The sequence below is a fragment of the Sciurus carolinensis genome, chromosome 15, assembly GCF_902686445.1.
Source record: "Sciurus carolinensis chromosome 15, mSciCar1.2, whole genome shotgun sequence".
Taxonomy (NCBI): Eukaryota; Metazoa; Chordata; class Mammalia; order Rodentia; family Sciuridae; genus Sciurus; species Sciurus carolinensis.
Genome location: NC_062227.1, coordinates 37,879,061 through 37,891,775, shown reverse-complemented (window position 1 = coordinate 37,891,775; position 12,715 = coordinate 37,879,061). Strand labels below are relative to the sequence as shown.

Genomic DNA, 12,715 nt, shown 5'->3' with positions numbered 1-12,715 from the left:
TCTCTTGTCCTTCATGGCTAGCCTGTTGTCCCAACACCATTTATTGAATTTAGTCCCACAGTGGTTTATGACCAATACTTAGTCATTGAAACCTTTCTCCCACACAGGCATGTACTTACTAAATTTGTTTGGTTCACTGATGCAGTTGTTGAACTCTTGGACTTGCTCAAACTTTTAGTATTATAGAAACTTCTAAACCAGAACAGATTCCCCTAGATCCAAACAGACAAATAAGCATATGAGAAATTGAAAATGTTTTAGGACTGAGGATTACTCCATATTTCTCTTCCCAAGACCTTGATGATTTTATCAGCCCATTCTTTAAAAATTCTTGAAGGAACAGGTTATTCTAATTTTTTATATTGTTCTGTAAAACACAGAGAAAAAAGTATAACTTCAAACCTTTCACAAAGAATGCATTGCATTCACAGGGAATGTAGATTAAGATAGCACATAATAGAACTGGGCGCTGTGGTACATTCCTGTAATCCAAGGGACTCAAGAAGTTGAAACAGGAGAATCCCAAGTTCAAAGCCAGCCTCAGCAACTTAGCAAGGCCCTAAGGAACTTGAAGAGATCTTGTCTCAAAATGAAAATAAAAAGGGGTGGGGATGTGGCTCAGTGTTTAAGTGCCCCTGAGTTCAACCCCAGTACCAAAAATTTTTTTAAAAGATAGCACATAATAGAAGTCTGTGGACTAGTCCAATTTGTGATTATAAAGATTGATACAAAAAAAATCCAATCATTTCTTCTATCAATTCTCACTTCCGGATCTTCTATCATTAAAATTCAGGAAATATACACATTCAGATTCATTATAGATTAAATTATTATTCTTCAAGTGCTCACTTCTTACATATTAAAAGGGCAATACTCATTGCAAATAGAGTTTATTATAGAATTGCAAGTATTAAGAATCAGCAACTTAGCAAGACCCTGTCTCAAAGTGGAAAAAAAAAAATTAAAAGGGCTCTGAATGTGACTCAGTGGTTAAGAGCCCTTGGATTCAATCCCTAGTCCAAAAAAAAGAGAATCAGTATTAATATTTAATATTTTATATAATTATAAATGTAATTAAAAGTATTAAAAATCTGTTAGTGGAAAAATAAAGGAAAATTTATTATCTATATATAATACTGAAAAACAGTAATAAAATTTACATTGTTTTCTGTGTTCAGTAACCTCTAAATTAAAAAAAGGCTATATCGACACTTCATTAACTTAATAGAACATTTCTAATGGCACCAACAGCCAGCATTGGACCTAATAGGAAAACTGTAAAAGCATTGCAGTTAAAAAGAAATAATTCCATGAACACTATGCAACCCCTGAAAAGAACAGAATGCCTTTCTTTGTGCTGAATTGAAGATCTTGACGATATTCTGCCAAGAGTAGCTGAGTGATTATACTTGCTTTAAAAAAAAAAAAGACATACAGAAATTTTTGAAGAATACCTTATAAAACTAAGAACTAACCTTAAATACATATATTCACATATTTTAATATATATGAGTGACTTTAAAATTGAAAAAAAAAAAAAACCCTAGCTTGAAAATTCCCTATACACACTTATTTTCTATACTCCTATTCCCTTGATCTTTACAACCCCTCAGTAGTAGTACCACCTCTATACTTACCCTAACTCTTATCATATATACTTGTACAACAAAAGGGTTTTGGAGCTGGGCAGAACTGATTTTGGATCCAGATTCTGTCAACCAACAGAGCAGCATGACCCACCACAAGTTAATTAGCATTTCTGAAGCTCAGATCCCTCAGCTTCAAATGTTGACAATTTCTGCCTCACTTTTTTACCTATTGATTAACTCATTTAAACGGTCCCTCACATGAGATAAAAGATGACTTTTTGATGCTGTATCTACCGTAGTTATATGGCGTTCGGTTGACTGCAATGTTTTAGGGAAGAATAGCTTCTGTCTTTCCATTAGCTATTTTTCAGTAACTTCTGTCAGTCCATTTTGCTATGTGAGTAGCATTGTGATTGTGTAATATATGTCCTCATGGAAAACTATGTTAAATACATTTGTTTTCAATTACTTTTGCAGTTGAGGGCACATGCAGTAGATATTAATGGCAATCAAGTGGAGAACCCCATTGACATTGTCATCAATGTTATTGACATGAACGATAACAGACCTGAGTTCTTGCACCAGGTGTGGAATGGGACCGTTCCTGAGGGATCAAAGCCTGGTAAGTTTGAAGATAAAAATTTGGAGGTGGTTTTAGGAAATGCTGTATAACCAGCATTGTCATGTAAGCAAGAAAAGCAGAAATCATTCGAGCTTTTTAGTGTCATTTTCTTTCATTCCTGTGCTTTTAGGGCAAAAGGAAGGTAACATAGGAAAAAAACTGAGGAATGGAAACAGAAAAAATATGCCTCTTATTGCCCACATGACAATTTTTTCTCTTTGGAGACAGTATATACTACAGTATTCGATTCTACTACCTACTATATAGAATCTCTGGGAGCTTTTCATTGTGCTATATTTGATGCAGTTAGAGGAACTTGAAAGTGAGCCCTGAAAGAGGCGTTCTGCTTGTAAAGTGCAAATTTCGCCATAAAAATCCATCACCAACATACCCAACCAGAAAGTCTTAGAACTGCTTGGTATTCCTGGGGCCAGGTGGTGAAGTAACACCCCAAGCAAGGCAGGGACATGGTAACAGCTGTGACTACCGCCCCCTAGCTACACTAGCTGTTTATTTCCAGGGTGCCCTCATGTCCTCTGCGGCCCTCTCTTTTCAATTAGCATAAGGGAAAGTGGCCTGGCCTAGAAATAGCCCTTGCAGCAAGCCCTTTCGCCATTGTAAAGTGATATTTGACTAAGTTTTAGAATCTTGTACTAAAAACACTGCAGTTTTCAGTCACAGCAGAATAGCCAGGCCAGAACGACCTAGTCAGTCTGAAAATGGAGTGGACAAGAGGGACAGTTGGTATAGAGATGTTAAGCATGTGGCCAGCCTTCCTGAGCAGTTTTGGTTTTTGAAGAGATTTAAAGAGCTATATTTTTTATTCTGTAAAACCTCAGCGCTTAAAACTCCGCCACATACTAACTTGGTCATCTGTAGCAGTTTATAACACTTTTTCTTGGTCCACATGCACTTTCCTGCATCCTCAGAAAAGAAATAGTGGGGGTTGGGGAGAACTGGAGGAGGATCATCCTTTGTGGCTCCTTCTGTGTCACCTTTTCAGAGAAGCTTCTTTTGGTGTTTTCAAATAAAGAATAATTGAAGCATGTTGAACTCATCATTACTAAAACACATCTTATACAAATATTCTAAAAATAGATAAGCCTTGGGTTTTTTTGGCTCTGGAAGTTTTGTTCTTAAAAATCATTTTTCTTTTTTCTTCTTTTATTTCAAAGTTGATCAAATATACTGCTTCACCTAGATTACTAAAAATAAGTCATTGGAACTGTATTTATTATGCATTTGACCATGAATTTCCACTTTAAGCCTTCTATAAATAGAAGACTGTAGGTAGTCACTGCAAGCAAAGACATTTTGTGCGTGTGTTTCCTGTGGTTTTTCTGCAGTTTGAAAACGTTCTTCTAGGCCAGGTTTGATAATATGATGACTCTTGAGTCAAACTGTGTTTTTAATCAGTATTTGGGCTCAAGGTTATGAAATATACCTTTTAACAAAATTTTAACCATTTCTTCACTCACTCATTCATTCATTCAACAAATGTTTTTAAAGTAGATGCTGCATGCTAGGACCTGTTCTGGCTCTGTGGATTCAGTGGTGATAAGAAAAGTTCCTGCCCCATAAAAGCTTAAGGTCTAGTAAGGGAGCAAAATACAGAACAGGCAACAGGCAAACATGCAATTATGTTTTTGGGAAAAAAATAAACATAAAGAGATGGCACAAAATCAAAAAGGGGTGTCTTGTTTAGAGGGACAAGATCAGAAAAGAGATTTGAATACTGTGATTAAGGAAGGCATTTTCTGGGTGAAAGTATACCACATAATCAGGAGAATAAGTGTAGAATTTTCTCCATTTCTAAAGTAGAACCAAGCTTAGAGTACCCAAGAACACAGAGAGAAAAATTTTATGACTCAGTTCTTCAAAAGATCCCACAGACAAGCCATTCTAAAAATTAACTACTTTTCTCTTGATTTCTAAGTTACAATTTGTATAGCTAGTTTGGACTTACTTGATCCTAATGCTTCATAGATGTATTTTCTAAAATATCCCATACACAGAAATCCTCAGGTTAGTTGAATGTTCTTTTAATCTCCAAGGGAATAGGGAACCACAAGGCCAGATCTCTATTCAATGTACCAAAACAGGAATGCATGAGCTGACTCCTTATGAAGTGAGCAAATGGAGTGTTCCTTGATAGGCACACAGCTTACTTTCAGAAGGTGACGTAGGAATTGGGGAGAATCATACTTAGTGTGCCATTTTAAATGTTACTGCATAACAAGAAAATGCAACAGAGGGAAGGAATTGGAGGCCATAAAATTCATTTCTGATGGCATCTACATTACTTATGATTTGCAGTTCATATAAATTCAGGTCTTCAAGTAAACCATTTTGGCGTCATGGGTTGAATTTATCTTGTAAGTTAGGGAAAAACCGAGTATAAATACGTATTTTATACTTTTATTTTCAACTACTAGAACATGTAGTTGCTTTAATCATCTAAATTATTAAAAATGTTTGTTTGGAAAAGGAAAAAATCCGATGTATCGGCTTGGTAAATTTAACCTTCCTTTTAGGGACCTGGAAATGAAGGATAACTACTGGTTTTTCCTGTCCACTGTCTCTAGGAACATATGTGATGACCGTAACTGCTATCGATGCTGATGATCCAAATGCCCTAAATGGGATGTTGAGGTACAGAATCCTATCCCAGGCTCCCAGCACCCCTTCACCCAACATGTTCACCATCAACAACGAGACTGGTGATATCATCACAGTGGCAGCTGGACTCGATAGAGAAGTAAGCCGAACAAAATTTTATTTGTTTTTAAAGATGAACAGTGTCACATATACTTTATCTCCAGGTAATCATACATTCATGTGCTAATTTTCATTAATAAATCTGCCGTACAGTTTTATAACTGAACTTCATATTGGTTGAATGATATATGTGTATTGACAAATCCTTGCTAGCCTGCGCAATGTCTTATGTGATAATGAAGTTATGCCAACACACTCTACTATCAAAATTGTAAATTCTTGGTATTTCCTCGAGTTTTTGGTTTTTGTTTTTTTGGGGAGTACTCAGGATTGAACCCAGGGTTGCTTAACCCTGAGTCACATCCCCAGCCCTTTTTATTTTGCATTTTGAGACAGGGTGTCTCTAAATTACCTAGGGCCTCACTGCTGAGGCTGACTCTGAACTTGTCAACCTCTTGCCTCAGCCTCCCCCACGCTGCAGGACTTATAGGTGTGGCATTGTTCCATCCCTCTGGGCTCTTCAGTTTATATAGCCAAAGGCTTTTGTGGGGAACTGCATTCGATATCATTGCCAAATAATGTACACATAAATTTAAGTAATGTGTAACATTTATATTTTTAAGATGCTGCAAATATCATAAATGTGATTAGGTTTTTGATATTCCCTGTGGATAGCCTGATTAGTACAAAGTGATTATTTCCTTTATTGGCACTTCCTTAACTGATATTACTTTATTCACCAGGTTTGAGTACTAGTAACTTCATTAATTCTACTAACAAACATTTAAAGATATAAGTTCAGAGAAACACACTTCTGGCATATTTTGTTGAAAAGGCACACACTGTTGAAAGCATTGAAATACCATGAAGTATCAAAATCTGAGAGCAAATAGTGATTGGGTAGATTTCCAGGTGAGCCATCTCAGGGTAGCAACCTCAGCCTACAGTGTTCCTATGCAACTCTGTGTTTTGCTTCATGTGATTTCTTCTGCCAGGAAGTCCTTTCTTCCTTTTCCCCATCTTGATCCTTCCAGTTCCCCACATTTTGATTCAAGTTCTGCATATACACTTTCCTGAAAAGTCTAGCCCTAATGAAACTTTTATGTCCTTTCTCTCCTCTGTCCTGACCATTTTCTTACTGATTCTCAAGGTCATTATTTCAGCCATCCATAATCATCGTGTGAGTGAATTATCAAAGTGCCAACTCATACAGATTCGTGCTTCCTACATTTCTGGCTGAGCCAGCTTTTACTCTAATGAGACCTCAGATTATGTATGTCAGAAGGAAACATTATACCCACCACAATAAATATTATTGACAGGGATTTTAGAAGTTGGTTTTTTTGATGCTTTATTTGCTATAGGAGCATTCACTTGATTTGGATCGAAGAAAACACTACTTTTGCAATTAATTATATACACGAGATAGTGCCGGAAGCATTGTAATAAAGTAATATGAGCCATTCGAGATTACTTTATTCACAACTCAGCTGCAAGCTTAACTTAAGAGTCAGTGGTATGCCTGTGACAGTGTACCTATTAACTTCTGACTGCCAGCGATTCTTTTCCTGGGAATGTTTTGTATCACAGATTGTTGAAATGAATTTAGATTTGGAGTACTACTTTGAGTTTAGTGATATTCGGAACATGTATGTCTTTTCACCTCTTATATGAAATACTATTCTTATGTGCCAATAAACTCAGCATGGATGCCATATTTTATATGAGATTATGGGGTATTTTTCAATATTCTCTCTTGAATGCCAGGTTGCTCACATACCAAGGCGATTTAGCGCAGTTTGCAATCCTAATATTTCTCTTTCATTCACACTGTCATTATAAGATTCAGAAATGGGACCTCATCATGTTTTCATCTGTAATATTCCTATCACACTTAGCCTGGCTGTTTTATGGCAAGAGAGAGGCAGGGAGAACTAAACACAGTTTTCCTACAGTAGCGCGACCATGTTTAAAAATCAAAGAGACTGTATTTAGTTTAAAGGTTGGAAGCTTGTAGTTAGACCATAATCATAGGTAAGTATATCTTCCAGTGACCAGAGAGGCTATTCACTGTCCCTGGGAGACACTTATGCAGAAATGAATTCCAGACTACAGAATCATGGATTAGATACAATATGCAAAATCGTTTCTTGACAGCAAAATTATTAAACACAACAGTGAGTTACTAGAGAAAATTATAGAAAACCTTCCTTTTCTAAAAGTCACTTAACATAGAAAAAACATCTATCTTGGATGGTTTATGGTAATTTCTGCCTGAGGCTGGGGATAAATTACTTTGACTTTTTGAGGCCTCGCACAGGCTTGAAATTCTTTTATTTCTATTAGAATTCACAGTTTCCTTTTTGTCGAAAATCATTTTAGCTGTCATTCTCCCAGGGTATATGACACTTTTAAGGGATGGAAGTCCTGATCATTGAAATGCTTACTGAGATTCAGCCTTTGATTTTTCTTTAATCTGTGAGTTTAAAAAAAAAAAAAATCATTTGTTCCTTAGATTCTCCAAACCTAAAGCTACACCACCACATTATCCAGTCTTCAGGTTTTATCTTCATCGAACGGATTACTGGTGGTGACTTTTCCTGGCATTTTCTTCCTTTTCCCAGCCTTGTCTCTTTATTCCTGTCGCCTGCTCTTTTTGCACAGACTGCCCATGACTGACTGCTTCCACGATTGAATTCGGGCTCTGCCTGTTCCAGGCTATTTGACCTTCATTAGCCTCTAACCTCAACTCCCGCCTCTGTAAACAGAGATCATAACATGAGGTGTATCATGGGGTGTCTGCAAAGATTGTGCAAGGCGGTGCACAAAGCGTTCAGCAGCGCCCAGTAAATCTTTGTGACGTTTTCCCGTTGCCCTCATGGATGGCAGCAGCATCTACTGCTTGACCAACCTCACTTTTACTCCTTGTCAGAATGTTTCTCATGGCAAAGAATGAATGATACTTCTGTTTTCCAAGCCTAATAATTTTTTTTAACCTTCGACTCCTTGTTCTGGCCTGAGAGCACTGTTTTCTGGGGCATGTCCAATCCTCCCTTCCCTACAGGCTCTTCCATAACGGACAACTGTCCTGAGTCTCCACAGTACGGTGGCTCTCCACACCCTGTGAGGTCAAGTTGGAACTCTTTAGCCTGACATTCTAGGCCCTCTAGAGCCCTGGCCTCTGTGCTTCCTTCAGCTGATCCCTCCAAGATTTCTTGCCTCCTGCTTTCAAACAAATGATGCCAAACCACTCATACCACCACCTGCTTGTACAGCGGTGAAGCTTTGTATTGGATTACTGTTTCTTCTGCCTCAGTATCTCTTTCCCATTTCCATATGCCAGTCTGATCTTCACCCTTGGAGAGCCGATCTTCAACGCCTTCTCTGAGCACCCACAATGTCTCTGCCTTCTCTCTCATGCAGTGACTCTGGATTCCTGTTCCTAGCATTCAGCAGAGCAGGTGTTCCTCTTCTTTTGACCATGAACAGAAACCCTGAAGACATGTTGAAGTCATGAGACATCCTTCAGTTCAATACCCGACTTCTCAAAAGGGCAGCCCCTAGTCACTGTTCAACTCTAACTCCTTCCTCATCTGCTTGGAATCTGGCCATCTGCCTGCTTCTCCTACTCAAGATGTGGTTTTTTATTTTTTATTTTATTTTTTTTTTTAATTTTTTTGAGATGGGTCTCACTCTGTTGCCTGGGCTGGTCTCAAACTCATGAGATTGGGTGTAGCAGGCTCTGCCACATTCAGCTTGCAGATGTATGTGTTCTGACTTTCTTGGAGGGTGCTTGCATATTGGAGCAACGAATGGTACACTCACAACTCAGAAAGATTTGTGTTCAGGTCTTATTTCTGCCACTTATGGCTGCATATCTACGACAAGCTTCCTCCCCTTGCTAAGACTCAGTTGCACCTTTGCAAAATGAAGATGAAAAATCCACCTTATAGGATTGTTGTGAGGACGAATGAAGTCATGTAGTGCTTAACATTGTCCCTGACACAAAATGCTCAATCTCAACTGAAGTTCTTGTTTTCTATTATCAGGGCCCTTAGAGCAGTGTCCACATACAGTAAGCATGAAAAAAAAATTAGAGTGCAAATTTTCAAGATAGATGGTCCCTTTTCACAGATGGAGGGACCTGGGAGTTAATACTTTCTATGTGGGTCACAATCCTAAATTTTGGTGATATTATTATTCAACTTGACTAGCTCCTGACCTCACCCATCCAAAAGCAAGTCTACCTTCTTAAATCTATGACCCAAGATGAGTTCTCTAATTCATGTGACCATTGCCTTACCCCAGTCTTCTGAGGTTGTGGTCTAATTGCCTTTTCCATGTTCAGGCACTCTCTAGTCCCAATTCATTCAGTCACAAGCTCTTCTCAGTTTCACTCTACATACCTCCTGTATTCCTTCCTTCCTTCAAGCTTTGTGGTCTGGTAGGGATGCCTCTATTAAAAAATCTTAAGAAATTGACATCAGTGGGGACCTGAATAACTAGGAAACCAAGGAGGGATGGATGATTATTTTTCTATACCATTTGGTTTTTTTTTTAATTTTTTACCATATGCATGTAGCATCTGTTCTAAAAAATAAAGTTAGTTTTAAAAATGAGCAATTAAAAATAATAAAAATAAAAACTCCTTGCATCACTTCTTCCTACCCTCAGTACAACTGTATTTGGTGCTGTGATTCATTATGGTTCCTGTCACTTAATAAAACCAAAACCATATCTGATTTTATTTACTATTTTCTCCAAGTAAATATGGTATTACCTGTCATATAATAGAAGTCCAGAAAATGTTTGTCAAGTGAATAAGAATGTCTTTAATCTCCTCTTTCACTGACTTCAATCTAGTTCAGTGTTTTTTAAGTGTGCTCCCCATGTGTAATGGTTTTGGTTGGTACATGCAGAGAAGCCTGTTGGAAAAAAAGACCCCAAGCCTTTTAGACACTACTCCATCAAGTACAGACACCAGAATCCAAAATCCAAAAAATTATTATGGTGAAATTAAAAAATGTATTATGTTTATTCTTTACAGTTATATTTATGGCAAGAAAAGCAGTTTTTCATTCATGATACTGCTATAATAAATAAATTAAGCTTTTAAAAAGGATGATAAATAGGAAATGACTCATGGTACAGAATTACGAGGATATGGGAGAATTGGGAAGATTATGTATGAATCACTGTGGTTTGAGAAATAGCTAGTCTGTGCTCCCAGTATGTTTTAATAAATAATTATAGCTACCCATGTAAATAAGAAGATGGTTTTACCCTCACTTGGAAGGATTTTTCTAAGGTAATACAAAGCTGAAGGTTTCTTCTCCATTCATTTATCCACCCACAAAGTCGAGAGCATCCATTGCTTGCTTGTTGTCTGTTAGGCACTATGCTACATACTGATGAGACAACCCAGAGCCCTGGGGTTGGGAGGGTGTGTGTTTGTGTGCACACAACTCACACATGCATGATGGGGCGAGAACAGCATGTGATGCGATAACAGCCATATAAACTAAAAAGCTTGATAGAGATGTGTTGTGGGGTCACAATCTAGAAGACTGAAGAGCTCTGCCTCAAGGATTTTCAGAAGTCACTGACAAGGTGACTTTGAAGCTACATGTTTGATAGGCTCAGAAGGAGGCCAGGGTTTCTCAGCCAGAGAACTATTGACATTTTCGGCTACATAATTCTTTGTTGTGGGGACCTGTCCTGTGCATGTTCTGCAGAATTTCTGGCCTCAACATATTAGATGTCAGAAATACTCCCTAGTTCTGACACCAAAAATGTCCCCTGGCAGACTACAATCACCGTGGTTGAGAACCACTGGTCTAGGCAGGAGAATTGCCAAACACAATAGCATGGGGTCATGACAGGGCATTTTGGAAGATAAATATAAAAAGCTCAAAGTGCAGGGTGAATGAATGACAGAGGATAGCTCTGGTAACATGGGTGAGTCACAGAGAGGGAAGGACTGATAACAAGCTGATGAGTTGAGATTTTATCCTATCTCGAAAAGGAACTGAGGAAAAGTTGTATAGCAGAATTCCCTATGTGCATTATGAGACTATGAGGGTGAGAAGTCAGATTGTGAGGGAATCTAAACGTCAGTCATTCAGAACCAGATGCCCAGTGACTAATTTAGGCAAGAAACGCTGAATGATTTGATTGCTTAAAAAATAGGCTAGCCAACCTTCCTTACTAAATATAAGACCATTTTACAATTAGGCATTTGAAAATTGAGATTATATTATTTACCAGTTTAAGAGATGTATTTTAGAAATAACAATGTTCTCTTAAAATTTAAAGATTTCAAGATGAGCTTGAAGCAATAGGAGATCTCAAGAATTAGTTACTGATCCCAGTTATTTCAGCTCTGTGCAAAATGGTATGCATTATGCTTATGTAATTTTTAAAATGTTCATGGAATAGACAGAAAAGCAGTCTATCTCCATATAATAGCTATGGAAGTTTTTTTTTTAATCTTTAAAAAAATTAACTCTTTTTCTCTTTAATTTTTTTTTTGAAAAATGTTCATGTTTCTACAAACTAGCATCTACCAAAAATGGCATTTCAAAAGTTGTAACAGGTTTTTGTCTTCATAATTTTCAGTGGGGAAGCTGAACTGAATGCCCTGCAAAAAAATTTTCTCAGTAACCATGAGAGCATTGAACTGAAGTGACGCTCTAAACTGAGAAAGGAAACCATTGAGAAACACCGTACCCTACTTATGCATCCTAGTGAAGTGTTGTGGGTTCAGAAAAATTTAAATGGTTCAACCAACACTATTTGTTTGTGGGGATTTTATTTTTAATTCAGTAAAATGTGGTATTTTGTTTTTTAAGAAGACAAAAAAATTAACTAAAATAAATAACTGATAGAGGTTGGCTTTTGAGTAGGCAGAAACTAAAAATCTAATGGGTAGCTGTCCCTCCTACTCCTTTCTTTTCCTTGCCCTTCCCTCTAACAACTAAATCAAAAGCTACAATTTGTGTCTGTTCTGTCCAAGCTCCAGAAACCCCCATAATGTTAGCTATATTTAGAATCAGGGGAAACCACACTTTGCAGTGACAGTTGTTTCGCCATTCATAATGTTAGCTATATTTAGAATCAGGGGAAACCACACTTTGCAGTGACAGTTGTTTCCTTTTGTTTTTGGTTTTGTTTTGTATGAAGGAGCGAGTCTGGTTCAGAATGTTTTTAACATTTATGAAAATGATCTATATATTTTTATCTGTGCCAACTTCCACAGAGATTCCAAATTATTTTAGATACAGTTTTTTGGCTAGGTTTTCCTAATATAAAACTTTGTCAGCCAGGGCTTGTAGACTTCTCAGACAATCACAAGACTTGCTCTTAGATACATTACAGCTTGATTTGGCTCCTTTCTGAAATAGTCAGTCTGGAATTTGAAAGAACTGAATGCCTGTCAGATAATAGTCATCTTCATGGAAATGAACCCATATCTATGTCCGTTATAATTCTGTGCTCAAAACAGTGGACACAATGATTATCATGTCCAACTACCAATCCATTGAATATGCAATTATTAAATACTTGCTATGTTCCAGGACTATGTAAACATAAACCCTTTAATTAGCCTTGTGTGTATGTATTTGTGTGTGTGTGGTACTAGGGATCCAACCATGGGGTGCTCCACCTCTGAGCTCCATCCTTCACCCTTTTAATTTTTTTATTTTGAGACAACATCTTGCTAAATTGTCCAGGCTAACATTGGACTTTTGATCCTCCTGCCTCAGCCTCCCTAGGCACTGGGATT

At 37.5% G+C, this 12,715-nt stretch overlaps 1 protein-coding gene across 1 annotated transcript in view; it reads left to right on the top strand.

Moving 5' to 3' along the window:
- Nucleotides 1–12,715, top strand: part of Cdh2 (cadherin 2) — a 217,083-nt gene that overhangs the window by 156,731 nt on the left and 47,637 nt on the right. The window contains exons 6-7 of the mRNA XM_047526537.1: nucleotides 2,067–2,211; nucleotides 4,797–4,969. Of these exons, the coding sequence (XP_047382493.1) occupies nucleotides 2,067–2,211; nucleotides 4,797–4,969 (318 nt within the window). The remainder of the gene's footprint in view (nucleotides 1–2,066; nucleotides 2,212–4,796; nucleotides 4,970–12,715) is intronic.